This window comes from Pseudophryne corroboree, chromosome 11 (genome assembly GCF_028390025.1).
Source record: "Pseudophryne corroboree isolate aPseCor3 chromosome 11, aPseCor3.hap2, whole genome shotgun sequence".
NCBI lineage: Eukaryota > Metazoa > Chordata > Amphibia > Anura > Myobatrachidae > Pseudophryne > Pseudophryne corroboree.
In genome coordinates this window covers 142,704,552-142,725,463 of record NC_086454.1, presented here as the reverse complement: position 1 = coordinate 142,725,463, position 20,912 = coordinate 142,704,552, and the positions used below count along the sequence as shown (strand labels likewise).

At 47.2% G+C, this 20,912-nt stretch overlaps 1 protein-coding gene across 2 annotated transcripts in view; it reads left to right on the top strand.

Moving 5' to 3' along the window:
- Positions 1–20,912, top strand: part of LOC134969144 (uncharacterized) — a 371,526-nt gene that overhangs the window by 286,162 nt on the left and 64,452 nt on the right. For both annotated transcript variants that reach the window (XM_063944894.1, XM_063944895.1), the window contains one exon: positions 12,332–12,591. In XM_063944894.1, coding sequence (XP_063800964.1) covers positions 12,332–12,591 — 260 coding nt within the window. The remainder of the gene's footprint in view (positions 1–12,331; positions 12,592–20,912) is intronic.

Here is a 20,912-nt window from a genome sequence, read left to right as displayed (position 1 = left end):
TGAACTACCGCACTGTACACTGGTTGATAAAGAGATAGTAGTATACTCGTAACAACTAGTATGACGACGGTATAAAGAATGAAAAAAAAACCACGGTTAGGTGGTATATATTATAATACAATTATGGTTGGACGGACTGCCTGCCGAGTGCCGACACAGAGGTAGCCACAGCCGTGAACTACCGCACTGTACACTGGTTGATAAAGAGATAGTAGTATACTCGTAACAACTAGTATGACGACGGTATAAAGAATGAAAAAAAAACCACGGTTAGGTGGTATATATTATAATACAATTATGGATGGACGGACTGCCTGCCGAGTGCCGACACAGAGGTAGCCACAGCCGTGAACTACCGCACTGTACACTGGTTGATAAAGAGATAGTAGTATACTCGTAACAACTAGTATGACGACGGTATAAAGAATGAAAAAAAAACCACGGTTAGGTGGTATATAATACAATTATGGTTGGACGGACTGCCTGCCGAGTGCCGACACAGAGGTAGCCACAGCCGTGAACTACCGCACTGTACACTGGTTGATAAAGAGATAGTAGTATACTCGTAACAACTAGTATGACGACGGTATAAAGAATGAAAAAAAAACCACGGTTAGGTGGTATATAATACAATTATGGATGGACGGACTGCCTGCCGAGTGCCGACACAGAGGTAGCCACAGCCGTGAACTACCGCACTGTACTGTGTCTGCTGCTAATATAGACTGGTTGATAAAGAGATAGTATACAATACTACTAATATACTGGTGGTCAGGCACTGGTCACCACTAGTCACACTGGCAGTGGCACTCCTGCAGCAAAAGTGTGCACTGTTTAATTTTAATATAATATTATTTATCATGTACTCCTGGCTCCTGCTATAACAACCTGCAGTGCTCCCCAGTCTCCCCCACAATTATAAGCTTTATATACAATACATTGATGTGCAGCACACTGGGCTGAGCAGTGCACACAGACTGAGTCACTGTGTGACTGTGTATCGTTTTTTTCAGGCAGAGAACGGATATATTAAATAAAACAAACAACTGCACTGTCTCTGGTGGTCACTGGTCACTGTGGTCGTCAGTCACTAAACTCTGTCTGCACTCTCTTCTAATCTACAGTATCACAGCAATCTCTCTCTCTCTCTTCTAAATCTAATCTAAATGGAGAGGACGCCAGCCACGTCCTCTCCCTATCAATCTCAATGCACGTGTGAAAATGGCGGCGACGCGCGGCTCCTTATATAGAATCCGAGCCTCGCGAGAATCCGACAGCGTCATGATGACGTTCGGGCGCGCTCGGGTTAACCGAGCAAGGCGGGAAGATCCGAGTCGCTCGGACCCGTGAAAAAAAAAGTGAAGTTCGTGCGGGTTCGGATTCAAAGAAACCGAACCCGCTCATCTCTAGTGTCAGTATTGTTATTTTATGACAACCCCAACAATACTGTTACTATATATATATATATATATATATATATATACACTGCTCAAAAAAATAAAGGGAACACTAAAATAACACATCTTAGATCTGAATGAATAAAATATTCTTATTAAATACTTTGTTCTTTACATAGTTGAATGTGCTGACAACAAAATCACACAAAAATTATCAATGGAAATCAAATGTATTAACCCATGGAGGTCTGGACTTGGGGTCACGCTCAAAATTAAAGTGTAAAAACATACTACAGACTGATCCAACTTTGATGTAATGTCCTTAAAACAAGTCAAAATGAGGCTCAGTAGTGTGTGTGGCCTCCACGTGCCTGTATGACCACTAACGAGTCCCCATTTTCAGGGCCGGAAAATGGTCAGGACCCATTCGCTCAGCAGGCAGTTTTGGGAACTGGGTAGACAACTACATGACCTAGGTTCGGGGCCCCTTATGCCTCTGGTTCCCATAGAGGATCAGTATGGTATCCCAGCGTACGGGATGCCGAATGTCATTATACCGACATCGGCATCCCGGTGCCAGAATGGCGGCAGCGGGGCGAGCGCATCGAGGCCCCTTGTGGGCTCACGCTTCTCATCTCCCTCTATGGGTGTCGTGGACACCCACAGAGTGAGAATCACCTACCTCGGCAATATTCTGGCAGCGGGATAGTACCCTTTTGGGATTACGGCATCGGTATTGCGACCGCCAGGATCCCGATGGGCGGTATTTTAACCACATACTCCCCATAGGAATGGAACCCCCTGCACCTACTATAGCTACACTCATGCTATTAAGCTTTATGGGGGAATTCAATAGGCTGCTGTAATTTACCAGGAGCTAATTGATCCCCTCTAGCTTTTCAATTAGCCCACTTATCGTGTATTTTTATTTTATGCATCTGAACAGATGCAAACCCCCCCATCCCACATATCTAGGGGGTTAATGGTGCCACAACCCTGTTAACACATGAATCCGTAAACTTTTAAGATAGCGGGCGTTAACAAGATGCTCAGGTAAAAAAGGGTGTGGAATTGAATAGCCCTGGGCATTAAAGCCCCAGGCTACCACCCTTTTTGACCTCATGGTAATTTACTGCAGGTAATTGAATCCCCCCCCTCACAAGTGACACAAAATAAGCGGTGACATTGATATTGCAATTGCTAACTGATGCAGTGAAGTAGAATGGATGTAGAGGACAGTACACACGGGGGGAGATGCACACATTTCTCCCCCCGCTCAGCACAGCGCGATGTGTGCTGAGCGAAGGGGGCCGCTAATTTCACCCATCCGGTGAAATGAGCAATGTGCTAGATTGTGCCTGCATGCAGGGGCACAATCTATCGCTGTGGGGCATACACGCAAGAGATCCGTGCTTAAAATCTAAGCAATCTAGTCAGATTGCTTAGATTTTAAGAACGGATCTCTCCATGTGTACCCCCCTTAAGATAATGGAAAATGGAGAGTATAATCAATTAATTTAATACCCAAGTATATTTCTCTAACGTCCTAGAGGATGCTGGGGACTCCGTAAGGACCATGGGGAGAGACGGGCTCAGCAGGAGACATGGGCACTTTAAGAAAGAATTTAGTTCCTGATGTGCACTGGCTCCTCCCTCTATGCCCCTCCTCCAGACCTCAGTTTGATGCTGTGCCCAGAGGAGCTGGGTGCTTTTCAGTGAGCTCTCCTGAGTTTGCTGATAGAAAGTTTTTTGTTATGTTTTTTATTTTCAGGGAGCTCTGATGGCAACAGACTCCCTGCATCGTGGGACTGAGGGGAGAGAAGCAGCCCTACTCTCTGAAGCTAGGTCCTGCTTCTTAGGCTACTGGACACCATTAGCTCCAGAGGGATCGGTACGCAGGATCTCACCCTCGCCGTCCGTCCCAGAGCCGCGCCGCCGTCCCCCTCGCAGAGCCGGAAGACTGAAGCCGGGTGAGTATGAGAAGCAAGAAGACTTCACAGGCGGCAGAAGACTTCGTGATCTTCACTGGAGGTAACGCACAGCACTGCAGCTGTGCGCCATTGCTCCACACACCTACACATACTCCGGTCACTGTTAGGGTGCAGGGCGCAGGGGGGGCGCCCTGGGCAGCATTTGGGACCTGATTTTAGCAAATGAACACATATATACAGCTGGGCACTGTATATATGTAGGAGCCCCCGCCAAAGAAATAAAATTTAAGCGGGACAGAAGCCCGCCGCCGAGGGGGCGGGGCTTCTCCCTCAGCACTCACCAGCGCCATTTTTTCTCCACAGCACGCTGAGAGGAAGCTCCCCAGGCTCTCCCCTGCTGATACACGGTAGAAGAGGGTTGAAAAGAGGGGGGGCACATAATTAGGCGCAAAAAAGTATATAAACAGCAGCTACTGGGTTAACATTAAGTGTCGACATGTCTGATGTGGAAGGCTATGTGGTAGAGGAGCGGGAGCAAATGAATGTGGTGTCTCCGCCGACGGCGCCGACACCTGATTGGGTGGATATGTGGAAGGTTTTAAATGATAATGTAAATTCCTTGCATAAAAGATTAGACAAGGCTGATGCATTGGGACAGGCAGGGTCTCAACCCGTGCCTGATCCTATGTCGCAGGGACCGTCGGGGTCTCATAAGCGCCCACTATCCCAAATTGTTGACACAGATACCGACATGGATTCTGACTCCAGTGTCGATTACGATGATGCAAAGTTACAGCCAAAGTTGGCTAAATCATTCCGATATATGATTATAGCAATTAAGGAAGTTTTGCACATCACAGAGGAAACCCCTGTCCCTGACACAAGGGTTTATATGTGTAAGGGAAAGAAACCTGAGGTAACTTTTCCCCCCTCACACGAACTGAATGAGTTATGTGAAAAAGCTTGGGAATATCCAGATAAAAAACTGCAGATTTCCAAACGGATTCTTATGGCGTATCCTTTCCCGCCTACGGACAGGTTACGATGGGAATCCTCCCCTAGGGTGGACAAAGCTTTAACACGCTTATCCAAAAAGGTAGCCCTGCCGTCCCAGGATACGGCTACCCTCAAGGATGCTGCTGATCGCAAACAGGAGGGTACCCTGAAGTCCATTTATACACATTCAGGTACCTTGCTCAGACCGGCAATCGCGTCGGCCTGGGTCTGTAGTGCAGTAGCGGCATGGACTGATACCTTATCAGAGGAGTTTGATACCCTAGATAGGGATACTGTTTTATTGACCCTGGGGCATATTAAAGACGCTGTCCTTTATATGAGAGATGCTCAAAGAGACATTAGTCTGCTGGGTTCTAGAATAAACGCTATGTCGATTTCTGCCAGATGGGTCCTGTGGACTCGGCAATGGACAGGTGATGCCGACTCTAAACGACATATGGAGGTTTTACCTTACTGGGGTGAGGAATTGTTCGGTGAAGGTCTCTCGGACGTGGTCTCCACAGCTACAGCTGGAAAGTCAAATTTTTTGCCTTATGTTCCCTCACAGCCTAAGAGAGCACCGCATTATCAAATGCAGTCCTTTCGTTCACAAAGAAACAAGAAAGTCCGAGGTGCGTCCTTTCTTGCCAGAGGGAGGGGCAGAGGAAAGAAGCTGCACAATACAGCTAGTTCCCAGGAACAGAGGTCCTCCCCGGCCTCTGCAAAATCCAACGCATGACGCTGGGGCTCCACTGGCGGAGTCGGGGCCAGTGGGGGCGCGTCTTCGGAATTTCAGCCACATGTGGGTTCACTCCCAGGTGGATCCCTGGACAATAGAAATTGTGTCTCAGGGTTACAAGCTGGAATTCGAAGAGGTGCCTCCTCGCCGGTTTTTCAAATCGGCCCTACCGTCTTCCCCCTAGAGAGGGAGATAGTGTTAAATGCAATACAAAAATTGTATCTTCAGCAGGTAGTGGTCAAGGTTTCCCTCCTTCAACAGGGAAGGGGTTATTATTCGACCATGTTTGTGGTTCCGAAACCGGACGGTTCGGTCAGACCCATATTGAATTTAAAATCTCTGAACCTATACTTGAAGAGGTTCAAGTTCAAGATGGAATCGCTAAAATCGTTCATCGCCAGCCTGGAAGGGGGGGATTTTATGGTGTCACTAGACATAAAGGATGCGTACCTTCATGTCCCCATTTATCCACCTCATCAGGCGTACCTAAGATTTGCGGTACAGGACTGTCATTACCAATTTCAGACGTTGCCGTTTGGTCTCTCAACGGCTCCGAGGATTTTCACCAAGGTAATGGCGGAAATGATGGTGCTCCTGCGCAAGCAGGGTGTCACAATTATCCCGTACTTGGACGATCTCCTCATAAAAGCGAGATCAAGAGAGCAGTTGCTGAACAGCGTATCTCTTTCACTGAAAGTGTTACAACAACACGGCTGGATTCTCAATATCCCAAAGTCGCAGTTGGTTCCTACGACTCATCTGCCTTTCTTGGGCATGGTTCTGGACACGACCCAGAAAAGGGTTTATCTTCCGATAGAAAAAGCCCAGGAACTTATGACTCTGGTCAGGAACCTTTTGAAATCAAGACAGGTGTCCGTGCATCATTGCACTCGAGTCCTCGGAAAGATGGTGGCCTCATACGAGGCCATTCCCTTTGGCAGGTTCCATGCGAGGACTTTCCAATGGGATCTGTTGGACAAGTGGTCCGGATCACATCTACAGATGCATCGATTGATCACTCTGTCCCCCAGGGCCAGGGTGTCGCTCCTGTGGTGGCTGCAGAGTGCTCACCTTCTCGAGGGCCGCAGATTCGGCATTCAGGATTGGATCCTGGTGACCACGGACGCAAGCCTCCGAGGTTGAGGAGCAGTCACACAGGGAAGAAATTTCAAGGGTCTTTGGTCAAGTCAAGAGACTTGTCTGCACATCAACATCCTGGAACTAAGGGCCATATACAACGCCCTACGTCAAGCGGAGGCCTTACTTCGCGACCAACCAGTTCTGATCCAGTCAGACAAAATCACCGCAGTGGCTCATGTAAACCGCCAAGGAGGCACAAGGAGCAGAGCGGCAATGGCAGAAGCTACCAGGATTCTTCGCTGGGCGGAGAATCATGTAAGCGCACTGTCAGCAGTGTTCATTCCGGGAGTGGACAACTGGGAAGCAGACTTCCTCAGCAGACACGACCTACACCCGGGAGAGTGGGGACTTCATCCAGAAGTCTTCGCACAGATTGTGAGTCGGTGGGAACTGCCACAGATAGACATGATGGCGTCCCGCCTCAACAAAAAGCTACAGAGGTATTGCGCCAGGTCCAGAGTCCCTCAGGCAGTAGCGGTAGACGCCCTCGTGACGCCGTGGGTGTTCCGGTCCATCTATGTATTTCCTCCTCTTCCTCTCATACCCAAGGTGTTGAGATTAGTAAGAAGAAAAGGAGTGAGAACAATCCTCGTTGTTCCAGATTGGCCACGACGGACCTGGTATCCAGATCTGCAGGAAATGCTCATGGAAGATCCGTGGCCTCTTCCTCTAAGGCAGGACCTGTTGCAACAGGGACCCTGTCTGTTCCAAGACTTACCGCGGCTGCGTTTGACGGCATGGCGGTTGAACGCCGGATCCTAGCGAAAAAGGTATTCTGGTTGAGGTTATCCCTACGCTGATAAAGGCTAGGAAGGAAGTAACAGCAAAACATTATCACCGTATATGGCGAAGATATGTTTCTTGGTGTGAGGCCAGGAATGCTCCTACGGAAGAATTCCATCTGGGCCGTTTCCTTCACTTCCTACAAACTGGAGTGGATTTGGGCCTTAAATTAGGCTCCATTAAGGTCCAGATTTCGGCCCTATCCATTTTCTTTCAAAAAGAATTGGCTTCTCTCCCAGAAGTTCAGACTTTTGTTAAGGGAGTATTGCATATTCAGCCTCCGTTTGTGCCTCCGGTGGCGCCTTGGGACCTTAATGGGGTCTTGGACTTCCTAAAGTCACACTGGTTTGAACCACTGAAAACGGTGGAGTTGAAATATCTCACTTGGAAGGTGGTTATGTTATTAGCCCTAGCTTCGGCTAGGCGAGTGTCGGAATTAGCGGCTTTATCACATAAAAGCCCCTATCTGGTTTTCCATATGGATAGAGCGGAATTGCGGACACGTCCTCAGTTCCTGTCAAAAGTGGTTTCATCCTTTCATATGAACCAACCTATTGTGGTGCCTGTGGCTACACGGGACTTAGAGGATTCAGAGTCCCTTGATGTGGTCAGGGCTTTGAAGATTTATGTGGCCAGGACGGCTAGAGTCCGAAAAACAGACGCACTGTTTGTTCTGTATGCAGCCAACAAGCTTGGCGGCCCTGCTTCAAAGCAGACTCTTGCTCGCTGGATCTGTAACACGATTCAGCAAGCGCATTCTACGGCTGGTTTGCCGTTACCAAAATCGGTCAAGGCCCATTCCACTAGGAAAGTGGGCTCTTCTTGGGCGGCTGCCCGAGGGGTCTCGGCACTACAGCTGTGTCGAGCTGCTACTTGGTCGGGTACAAACACCTTTGCAAAATTCTATAAGTTTGATACCCTGGCTGAGGAGGACCTCATGTTTGCTCAATCGGTGCTGCAGAGTCATCCGCAGTCTCCCGCCCGTTTGGGAGCTTTGGTATAATCCCCATGGTCCTTACGGAGTCCCCAGCATCCTCTAGGACGTTAGAGAAAATAAGATTTTACTTACCGGTAAATCTATTTCTCGTAGTCCGTAGAGGATGCTGGGCGCCCGTCCCAAGTGCGGACTTCTTCTGCAATACTTGTATATAGTTATTGCTTCAATAAGGGTTACGTTATTGTTGCATCGGGCGTGAACTGATGCTATGTTATTGTCATACTGTTTACTGGATTGTTATCACAAGTTATACGGTGTGATTGGTGTGGCTGGTATGAATCTTGCCCTTGGTTTAACAAAAATCCTTCCCTCGTACTGTCCATCTCCTCTGGGCACAGTTCTCTAACTGAGGTCTGGAGGAGGGGCAGAGAGGGAGGAGCCAGTGCACACCAGGAACTAAATTATTTCTTAAAGTGCCCATGTCTCCTGCGGAGCCCGTCTCTCCCCATGGTCCTTACGGAGTCCCCAGCATCCTCTACGGACTACGAGAAATAGATTTACCGGTAAGTAAAATCTTATTATTTCCATAAAGTGTTAGAAAAATGCACGATAAAATAAGAGAAAATGGAATTACTATATAATAAACTAATATATTACTAATGTAAAATTAAACAGAATTTTATTCCACAAAAAAATTTTTTTTTTTTTTTTTTGCACCAATCTTCTTAGTTTTAAACATTTTTTTAATAAAAACATTCTTCATGCATCTTCAGGAATATAAGAATATTATATTTCACATGAATTATAATACAGTTTAGTTTTCTTTTATATAGGAAATAAAAAAGGAGTGTGGAGAATGTTTACAGTATGAATGTTGACAACATGTCCTGATTGTCAACATGGATAGGAGGTTGGCATGTTGTATTTTGGCATTAAAGTCTATAGGCAGGATATAATAGCATCCGAGTTTGCCGGAGGTGCGGCTTGCCAGCCGACCTCTGACATTTTTTTAAAGCGGCAGTCAGTTGCAAGGCAAATTCGGATGCCATTACATCTCGCCTTTTATTGTGAAAGTCCGCAGCCGGCATTTGTTGACCATGTGAATTTGAGTTGGCAAGGTGAGTATCCCTAACCACAGCCAACACAAACTCTAACCACAGCCAACACTAACCCTAACCACAGCCAACACTAACCCTAACCACAACCAACACTAACCCTTACTACAGCCAACACAAACCCTAATTACAGCCAACACAAACCCTAAGCACAGACAATACTAACCCTAAGCACAGACAATACTAACCCTAACCACAGTCAGCATAAACCCTAACCACGGTCAACATAAACCCTAACCACAGCCAACACTAACCCTAACCACAGACAACACTAACCGTAACCACAGCTAACACTAACCCTAACTACAGCCAACACAAACCCTAAGCACAGACAATAGTAACCCTAACCACGGTCAACACTAACCCTAACCACAGCCAACACTAACCCTAACCACAGCCAACACTAACCCTAACCACAGCCAACACTAACCCTTACTACAGCCAACACAAACCCTAATTACAGCCAACACAAACCCTAAGCACAGACAATACTAACCCTAACCACGGTCAACATAAACCCTAACCACGGTCAACATAAACCCTAACCACAGACAACACTAACCGTAACCACAGCTAACACTAACCCTAACTACAGCCAACACAAAACCCTAAGCACAGACAATACTAACCCTAACCACGGTCAACATAAACCCTAATCACAGCCAACACTAGCCCTAATCACAGCCATCAGTAACCCGTAACCACAGCCAACACTAACCCTAACCACAGCCAACAGTAACCAGTGACCACAGCCAACACTAACCCGTAAAAACAGCCAACAGTAACCCTAACCACAGCCAACCCTAACCACAGCCAATCCTAACCCTAACCACAGTCAACAATAACCCTAACCACAGCCAACAATAACTCTAACCATGGATAATGCCCTAACCACAGCCAACCCTAAACCTAACCACAGCCAACCCTGAACCTAACTACAGCCAACACTAACCCTAACCACAGCCAACAATAACTCTAACCATAGATAATACCCTAATTACAGCTAACATTAACCCTAACCACAGTCAACACCTAATCCTAACCACAGACAACACTAACCCTAAAATTGTAAAAAAGAAAAATCTGCTGTCAATAATTTACTGTCACATTCACAATGCTGATATTATGTCAAGTTGACATTGTGAATGTCGGAATGTTGAATGTCGACAGTCTGTAAATATTGACATCCAGACTATGGGGTAAATTTACTAAGATTTGTGTTGCTACTGATTTCATCGGCCGTTTGAGATTGCAACTTTTTGAAAAAAATCACTGTTATTTAGTAAACTACAGTGTTTTTTCAATCCAGTTTAGTAGTTTAGTAAAACACTGCCAGACATGACACAATGAAGCCTGGCATGAGCATGGCTTCGATATGTACAGTATTTAACTAGGTAAAAAAAAAAAATGAACAATTATGTGGGGTTCCCCCTCCTGAGTATAATCAGCCCTGGGGTCTTTGAGCCGGTCCTGGTTGTTAAAATACCAGGGGGGTGGGGTGCGGTGGGTGGGTGGGGGGGATTGGAGAGGGGAGGAAATTGCGTAGGGATTCCCAGTGTTTTAAAAACCAGCAACAGGCTCTTGAACCGGTCCTGGTTCCAAAAATACGGGGGGAAAAGGATGTAGGGGACCCCCGTATTTTTGAAACCAGCCCCGGGCTCCACTAGTCAAGGAGATAATGCCACAGCCGGAGGACACATTTATATAGGTGCCCGCAGCCGTGGCATTACCCCCCCCCCCCCCCCAACTAGTCACCCCTGGGCGGTGTTCCCTTTGGGAGTAGAGACCCCCTAATAAAGGCCCCCCACAGGCACCCAAAGGTCAGGTAGGGATGAAGCCCGGGGCTATGACAGCCATCCCTGGGCTGTGGGTAGCGACTTCATAGCTTTTGGGTAAAAAATTTAATATAAATATTTTCTTTTGCTGTGGAACTACAAGTCCCAGCAAATCCTCCCTGTCCCGTCCCGCATGCTGGTACCAGCATGCAGGGCATTAAAGAACCTGTAGTTCCACGACAAAATATTCCAATAAAGACATTACACAGACACCGTGATAATAAAAGTTTACTAAAACACACTTAAACGCTCACATATACTTACCTACTGTCCCACGGAGCCCCTCGGTGCCCTTGTCAAGTAGAATCCATAGGGTACCTGTAAAAAAAAAAAAAAAAAAAAAAAAAAATATATATATATATATATATATATATATATATATACTCACCTATTTCCAGTGTAAATCGGTCCTCTTCAGTCCATGTAGGCATTCACAGGGTTAGAAGAAAAAAATAACGCATCAACACGAACCATCGGACATAATGGGATCCATGTGTACAAATGGATCCCCTTTTATTGAATGCTGGGTTCCCTCGTGGCTTCTGTCACTTGGAGACCTGGCCCATCAATCAAGAGGAGCGCAAAAAATCCCCAATATAGTCTATGGTGGTAACCTGCGGTCTAGCGCAGACCGCAAGATTAATTGAGGTCACTCTTGTGGGTGACCTCAATTAACTTTGCAGTCTGCGGAAGACTGTATGGACAGAGGGCAACCCTAAACATGTGAAAGCATTGCCGTCGTGCGATGCTTTTGTATGTTTGCGGGTGAGGGGCAGGACTCGGCATTCGGTCGGACTTGCCCTGTGCTGCCCCCCCCTCCCCCTGCATATCAAAGTAAAGAGTTGTAGATGTGCGTTATTCGCCCTATATGTGCTACTGCCTAGTAGAATAGTTATTGCTTGCTTGAAAGATGCTATAGAGCAGGCATGTCCAAACTGCGGCCCTCCAGCTGTTGAGAAACTACACATCCCAGCATGCCCTGACACAGCTTTAGCATTCTCTGACAGCAAAACTGTGTCAGGGCATGCTGGGATATGTAGTTTCACAACAGCTGGAGGGCCGCAGTTTGGACATGCCTGCTATAGAGGATACACTAGCAGAAGATAAATTGGGCAATTCCTGTATTGCTATACAATAGGGGTGTATTTTCATGCATTGGGGAGCTAAATTAACAAAATGTCAAGAGTAAAGATGGGCATACACTATACAATTATCCGGCAGATAATCTGCCAGATCTGGTTGGTTGAAATGAAAATCTGGTAATGGATGAGAGCAAATGTCAATCAACTATTTGCTCCCAAACACTGGAAAAATTACAAAACCTGTCATTCATTCATGTAGTGTATGGCCAGCTTTAGGCTAACCAAATCCAAGACAACACTAAGCATTGCAGAAGACCAGGTCAAGCTCAAGTACATTCCCTACACATATAATTATATGTTTTCCTTATCTACACAGATCAAAATGGTTGGTCCAGTTTATCCTCCCCTTTTGGAGAGACAGCCGTGGTGAAAAAAGACAGTTTGGAGCGAATTGCCGCTGACTGCACCTATAAGGTCAATAACAAGTATGACACAAAGATAAGCCCCTACCCACCAACAGAAATAGTACGAGCAGCTTTGGAACGAGTGGGGATGAGGTTGCAGTACAGCATCATCAGTGCCAACTGTGAGCACTTTGTGACAGAGCTGAGATACGGCATTGGCTCCTCTGATCAGGTACAGTATGGGGTAGTGAATTATTTATAGAAATGAGAGAATCGCACTACGATTGCTTTTTTCTTCTGAAACCATCATTGCTTTTGGTTTTGCACAGACAAAAAAGCCTATTTTTTTGTTCCTACATTAGGATTTATATAATTTATAATAATTTGCAGCCTATTTTCAGAAACACCTCATCACAGTTAGCAACAATGAGCCAAGGAGGCAGTGAGCAGGCTGGCCGAAAATGTTACCTTTATTAAAATAACTTGTGTAACAGGTCATTGGAAACAAGTGCAATCTGTATTACTCACATTGATCTACATTTGTTTTCCTCTACCTCTAGACCAAGGTGCTGATTCTGAATCCCACATAAAGTGGCTGTAGTTATGGGTAGCAGGGCTGGATTAAGGCATGTGGGGGCCCCCACTAATCACACACACACAGCAGGGGCACACAACCCCGCCCCCCCACAGCAGGGGCACACAGCAGCCCCCCACACAGACTGAAGGGGCACATAGCCCCCCCCCCCCCGACACACCCACTGCATGGGCACACAGCACCCCCACACACATACAGCAGGGGCACAAAGCACCCCCACACACAGACAGAAGGGGCACACAGCTGCCACCCCCAGCACACCCACTGCATGGGAACACAGCACCCCAACACACATACAGCAGGGGCACACAGCCTCCCCACAGCAGGGGCACATAGCTCTGGCTCCGCGAACATGGGGGTCTGCCATGACACAGGGAGGAGGGGGAGAGGGCGGCCACTGCGGGGACGGAGGGCTGCAGCTCACTTACATCCATGGGCTGGAGGATCAGGGAGGGCCAGGTCAGCCAGGTCTCTCCAGCTGGTGGCCAGACAGTGCTAAACTGCTGATCTGTCGGAGGTGGGGGAGGCAGAGAGATAGCGCAGCATGTCCTCCTGGAGGGGCTGACCGAGGATGAGTCATGATGGCGACAGGAGTAGTGTATCCACCGGGCCCCGTAGCATACAGTTCTTTTATTGACGCACCCCCATTGCAATTGCAGGGCTGCCCTCCATGTGTAGGGTGGCGCAGGGCACCCCTCCCGCACCCCACATGTGGCTGTGTGGTAATTTGGCTTTGCAGCTGTGCATAAATGTGGAGTACTCCAGTTTAATTAGCAGTATGTGGGGGGGCCTAATGTGTGGGTGCTCCGGAACGATTGTCCCTGTCGCCCCTCCTATAAGCGCCAGGCCTCGGTGCACCGTACTAGCTGCATTGCCATTGCGCCGCTGAATCTGTATTACACACATTGATCTACATTTTTTTCTCCTCTACCTTTAGACCTGATTCTGAATCCCACATAAAGTGGCTGTAGTTGTGGGCAGTCACGGAAGGCTGACTTACTACCTTATGCTAATGCAGTTGTACCAGTCCCATGCTATACGTAGCAGAGATCCCTCGGAACAGGCTTCACTGTTCCATATTCATGCATCATAATAGTCCTAAACTTTAGCTACATGCCCACAACACTCCCATAGGTCAGGGCGGTGCCGTGCACTGACATTGTCGCCATCCAGTTCCCGCCACTAAACACCCAATTACACAGAAAGACAGATCTTACCAAGTTCTGTCTGACTCAGGGCAAACATGCAAAAATGTGTACATTTTCACCTGCGCATATGCTATATGCAATATCTCATCATTTGTGCCTGTTAACAGCAGGGGCAGATTGGGATGAAAATCCAGCCTGGGAAATTTCTGTAAACAGCTCCAATGGAGGTGGGCAAATAGATACAAAACAGCGCTGATAACTGGATATGGTGAAAAACTAGTAGAGAATGCAGTGCATTCACAGGAGGGAAATGTTACCAGTGGAGTACCCCAGGGATCTGTACTGGGCCAGTGCTTTTTAATATCTTTATTGGTGACATTGCAAATGGCATTAAAGGGATAGTATGCCTTTTTGCAGATAACACAAAGGTATGCAACAGGATAGACACACCAGGTGGGGTAAAACAAATGATTGAGGATATAGGTAGAGATGAGCGCCGGAAATTTTTCGGGTTTTGTGTTTTGGTTTTGGGTTCGGTTCCGCGGCCGTGTTTTGGGTTCGACCGCGTTTTGGCAAAACCTCACCGAATTTTTTTTGTCGGATTCGGGTGTGTTTTGGATTCGGGTGTTTTTTTCAAAAAACCCTAAAAAACAGCTTAAATCATAGAATTTGGGGGTCATTTTGATCCCAAAGTATTATTAACCTCAAAAACCATAATTTACACTCATTTTCAGTCTATTCTGAATACCTCACACCTCACAATATTATTTTTAGTCCTAAAATTTGCACCGAGGTCGCTGTGTGAGTAAGATAAGCGACCCTAGTGGCCGACACAAACACCGGGCCCATCTAGGAGTGGCACTGCAGTGTCACGCAGGACGTCCCTTCCAAAAAACCCTCCCCAAACAGCACATGATGCAAAGAAAAAAAGAGGCGCAATGAGGTAGCTGTGTGAGTAAGATAAGCGACCCTAGTGGCCGACACAAACACCGGGCCCATCTAGGAGTGGCACTGCAGTGTCACGCAGGATGTCCCTTCCAAAAAACCCTCCCCAAACAGCACATGACGCAAAGAAAAAAAGAGGCGCAATGAGGTAGCTGACTGTGTGAGTAAGATAAGCGACCCTAGTGGCCGACACAAACACCGGGCCCATCTAGGAGTGGCACTGCAGTGTCACGCAGGATGGCCCTTCCAAAAAACCCTCCCCAAACAGCACATGACGCAAAGAAAAAAAGAGGCGCAATGAGGTAGCTGACTGTGTGAGTAAGATAAGCGACCCTAGTGGCCGACACAAACACCGGGCCCATCTAGGAGTGGCACTGCAGTGTCACGCAGGATGGCCCTTCCAAAAAACCCTCCCCAAACAGCACATGACGCAAAGAAAAAAAGAGGCGCAATGAGGTAGCTGACTGTGTGAGTAAGATAAGCGACCCTAGTGGCCGACACAAACACCGGGCCCATCTAGGAGTGGCACTGCAGTGTCACGCAGGATGGCCCTTCCAAAAAACCCTCCCCAAACAGCACATGACGCAAAGAAAAAAAGAGGCGCAATGAGGTAGCTGACTGTGTGAGTAAGATAAGCGACCCTAGTGGCCGACACAAACACCAGGCCCATCTAGGAGTGGCACTGCAGTGTCACGCAGGATGGCCCTTCCAAAAAACCCTCCCCAAACAGCACACGACGCAAAGAAAAATAAAAGAAAAAAGAGGTGCAAGATGGAATTGTCCTTGGGCCCTCCCACCCACCCTTATGTTGTATAAACAGGACATGCACACTTTAACCAACCCATCATTTCAGTGACAGGGTCTGCCACACGACTGTGACTGATATGACGGGTTGGTTTGGACCCCCCCCAAAAAAGAAGCAATTAATCTCTCCTTGCACAAACTGGCTCTACAGAGGCAAGATGTCCACCTCATCATCATCCTCCGATATATCACCGTGTACATCCCCCTCCTCACAGATTATCAATTCGTCCCCACTGGAATCCACCATCTCAGCTCCCTGTGTACTTTGTGGAGGCAATTGCTGCTGGTCAATGTCTCCGCGGAGGAATTGATTATAATTCATTTTAATGAACATCATCTTCTCCACATTTTCTGGATGTAACCTCGTACGCCGATTGCTGACAAGGTGAGCGGCGGCACTAAACACTCTTTCGGAGTACACACTTGTGGGAGGGCAACTTAGGTAGAATAAAGCCAGTTTGTGCAAGGGCCTCCAAATTGCCTCTTTTTCCTGCCAGTATAAGTACGGACTGTGTGACGTGCCTACTTGGATGCGGTCACTCATATAATCCTCCACCATTCTTTCAATGTTGAGAGAATCATATGCAGTGACAGTAGACGACATGTCCGTAATCGTTGTCAGGTCCTTCAGTCCGGACCAGATGTCAGCATCAGCAGTCGCTCCAGACTGCCCTGCATCACCGCCAGCGGGTGGGCTCGGAATTCTGAGCCTTTTCCTCGCACCCCCAGTTGCGGGAGAATGTGAAGGAGGAGATGTTGACAGGTCGCGTTCCGCTTGACTTGACAATTTTGTCACCAGCAGGTCTTTGCACCCCAGCAGACTTGTGTCTGCCGGAAAGAGAGATCCAAGGTAGGTTTTAAATCTAGGATCGAGCACGGTGGCCAAAATGTAGTGCTCTGATTTCAACAGATTGACCACCCGTGAATCCTTGTTAAGCGAATTAAGGGCTCCATCCACAAGTCCCACATGCCTAGCGGAATCGCTCCCTTTTAGCTCCTTCTTCAATGCCTCCAGCTTCTTCTGCAAAAGCCTGATGAGGGGAATGACCTGACTCAGGCTGGCAGTGTCTGAACTGACTTCACGTGTGGCAAGTTCAAAGGGCATCAGAACCTTGCACAACGTTGAAATCATTCTCCACTGCACTTGAGACAGGTGCATTCCACCTCCTATATCGTGCTCAATTGTATAGGCTTGAATGGCCTTTTGCTGCTCCTCCAACCTCTGAAGCATATAGAGGGTTGAATTCCACCTCGTTACCACTTCTTGCTTCAGATGATGGCAGGGCAGGTTCAGTAGTTTTTGGTGGTGCTCCAGTCTTCTGTACGTGGTGCCTGTACGCCGAAAGTGTCCCGCAATTCTTCTGGCCACCGACAGCATCTCTTGCACGCCCCTGTCGTTTTTTAAAAAAATTCTGCACCACCAAATTCAAGGTATGTGCAAAACATGGGACGTGCTGGAATTTGCCCATATTTAATGCACACACAATATTGCTGGCGTTGTCCGATGCCACAAATCCACAGGAGAGTCCAATTGGGGTAAGCCATTCTGCGATGATCTTCCTCAGTTGCCGTAAGAGGTTTTTAGCTGTGTGCGTATTCTGGAAAGCGGTGATACAAAGCGTAGCCTGCCTAGGAAAGAGTTGGCGTTTGCGAGATGCTGCTACTGGTGCCGCCGCTGCTGTTCTTGCGGCGGGAGTCCATACATCTACCCAGTGGGCTGTCACAGTCATATAGTCCTGACCCTGCCCTGCTCCACTTGTCCACATGTCCGTGGTTAAGTGGACATTGGGTACAACTGCATTTTTTAGGACACTGGTGAGTCTTTTTCTGACGTCCGTGTACATTCTCGGTATCGCCTGCCTACAGAAGTGGAACCTAGATGGTATTTGGTAACGGGGGCACACTGCCTCAATAAATTGTCTAGTTCCCTGTGAACTAACGGCGGATACCGGACGCACGTCTAACACCAACATAGTTGTCAAGGACTCAGTTATCCGCTTTGCAGCAGGATGACTGCTGTGATATTTCATCTTCCTCGCAAAGGACTGTTGGACAGTCAATTGCTTACTGGAAGTAGTACAAGTGGGCTTACGACTTCCCCTCTGGGATGACCATCGACTCCCAGCAGCAACAACAGCAGCGCCAGCAGCAGTAGGCGTTACACGCAAGGATGCATCGGAGGAATCCCAGGCAGGAGAGGACTCGTCAGAATTGCCAGTGACATGGCCTGCAGGACTATTGGCATTCCTGGGGAAGGAGGAAATTGACACTGAGGGAGTTGGTGGGGTGGTTTGCGTGAGCTTGGTTACAAGAGGAAGGGATTTACTGGTCAGTGGACTGCTTCCGCTGTCGCCCAAAGTTTTTGAACTTGTCACTGACTTATTATGAATGCGCTGCAGGTGACGTATAAGGGAGGATGTTCCGAGGTGGTTAACATCCTTACCCCTACTTATTACAGCTTGACAAAGGGAACACACGGCTTGACAAATGTTGTCCGCATTTCTGGTGAAATACCTCCACACCGAAGAGCTGATTTTTTTGGTATTTTCACCAGGCATGTCAACGGCCATATTCCTCCCACGGACAACAGGTGTCTCCCCGGGTGCCTGACTTAAACAAACCACCTCACCATCAGAATCCTCCTGGTCAATTTCCTCCCCAGCGCCAGCAACACCCATATCCTCCTCATCCTGGTGTACTTCAACACTGACATCTTCAATCTGACTATCAGGAACTGGACTGCGGGTGCTCCTTCCAGCACTTGCAGGGGGCGTGCAAATGGTGGAAGGCGCATGCTCTTCACGTCCAGTGTTGGGAAGGTCAGGCATCGCAACCGACACAATTGGACTCTCCTTGTGGATTTGGGATTTCGAAGAACGCACAGTTCTTTGCGGTGCTTTTGCCAGCTTGAGTCTTTTCAGTTTTCTAGCGAGAGGCTGAGTGCTTCCATCCTCATGTGAAGCTGAACCACTAGCCATGAACATAGGCCAGGGCCTCAGCCGTTCCTTGCCACTCCGTGTGGTAAATGGCATATTGGCAAGTTTACGCTTCTCCTCCGACAATTTTATTTTAGGTTTTGGAGTCCTTTTTTTACTGATATTTGGTGTTTTGGATTTGACATGCTCTGTACTATGACATTGGGCATCGGCCTTGGCAGACGACGTTGCTGGCATTTCATCGTCTCGGCCATGACTAGTGGCAGCAGCTTCAGCACGAGGTGGAAGTGGATCTTGATCTTTCCCTAATTTTGGAACCTCAACATTTTTGTTCTCCATATTTTAATAGGCACAACTAAAAGGCACCTCAGGTAAACAATGGAGATGGATGGATACTAGTATACAATTATGGATGGACTGCCGAGTGCCGACACAGAGGTAGCTACAGCCGTGGACTATTGTACTGTACTGTGTCTGCTGCTAATATAGACTGGATGATAATGAGATGTAGTATGTATGTATAAAGAAGAAAGAAAAAAAAACCACGGGTAGGTGGTATACAATTATGGATGGACTGCCGAGTGCCGACACAGAGGTAGCTACAGCCGTGGACTACCGTACTGTGTCTGCTGCTAATATTGACTGGTTGATAATGAGATGTAGTATGTATAAAGAAGAAAGAAAAAAAAATCCACGGGTAGGTGGTATACAATTATGGATGGACTGCCGAGTGCCGACACAGAGGTAGCTACAGCCGTGGACTACTGTACTGTGTCTGCTGCTAATATAGACTGGTTGATAAAGAGATGTAGTATGTATGTATAAAGAAGAAAGAAAAAAAAACCACGGGTAGGTGGTATACAATTATGGACGGACTGCCGAGTGCCGACACAGAGGTAGCTACAGCCGTGGACTACCGTACTGTACTGTGTCTGCTGCTAATATAGACTGGTTGATAAAGAGATGTAGTATGTATGTATAAAGAAGAAAGAAAAAAAAAACACGGGTAGGTGGTATACAATTATGGATGGACTGCCGAGTGCCGAAACAGAGGTAGCTACAGCCGTGGACTACTGTACTGTGTCTGCTGCTAATATAGACTGGTTGATAAAGAGATGTAGTATGTATGTATAAAGAAGAAAGAAAAAAAAACCACGGGTAGGTGGTATACAATTATGGACGGACTGCCGAGTGCCGACACAGAGGTAGCTACAGCCGTGGACTACTGTACTGTGTCTGCTGCTAATATAGACTGGTTGATAAAGAGATGTAGTATGTATGTATAAAGAAGAAAGAAAAAAAACCACGGGTAGGTGGTATACAATTATGGACGGACTGCCGAGTACCGACACAGAGGTAGCTACAGCCGTGGACTACTGTACTGTGTCTGCTGCTAATATAGACTGGTTGATAAAGAGATGTAGTATGTATGTATAAAGTAGAAAGAAAAAAAAACCACGGGTAGGTGGTATACAATTATGGACGGACTGCCGAGTGCCGACACAGAGGTAGCTACAGCCATGGACTACCGTACTGTACTGTGTCTGCTGCTAATATAGACTGGTTGATAAAGAGATGTAGTATGTATGTATAAAGAAGAAAGAAAAAAAAACCACGGGTAGGTGGTATACAATTATGGATGGACTGCCGAGTGCCGACACAGAGGTATCTACAGCCGTGGACTACTGTACTGTGTCTGCTGCTAATATAGACTGGTTGATAAAGAGATGTAGTATGTATGTATAAAGAAGAAAGAAAAAAAAACCACGGGTAGGTGGTATACAATTATGGACGGACTGCCGAGTGCCGACACAGAGGTAGCTACAGCCGTGGACTACCGTACTGTACTGTGTCTGCTGCTAATATAGACTGGTTGATAAAGAGATGTAGTATGTATGTATAAAGAAGAAAGAAAAAAAAACCACGGGTAGGTGGTATACAATTATGGATGGACTGCCGAGTGCCGACACAGAGGTAGCTACAGCCGTGGACTACTGTACTGTGTCTGCTGCTAATATAGACTGGTTGATAAAGAGATGTAGTATGTATGTATAAAGAAGAAAGAAAAAAAAACCACGGGTAGGTGGTATACAATTATGGATGGACTGCCGAGTGCCGACACAGA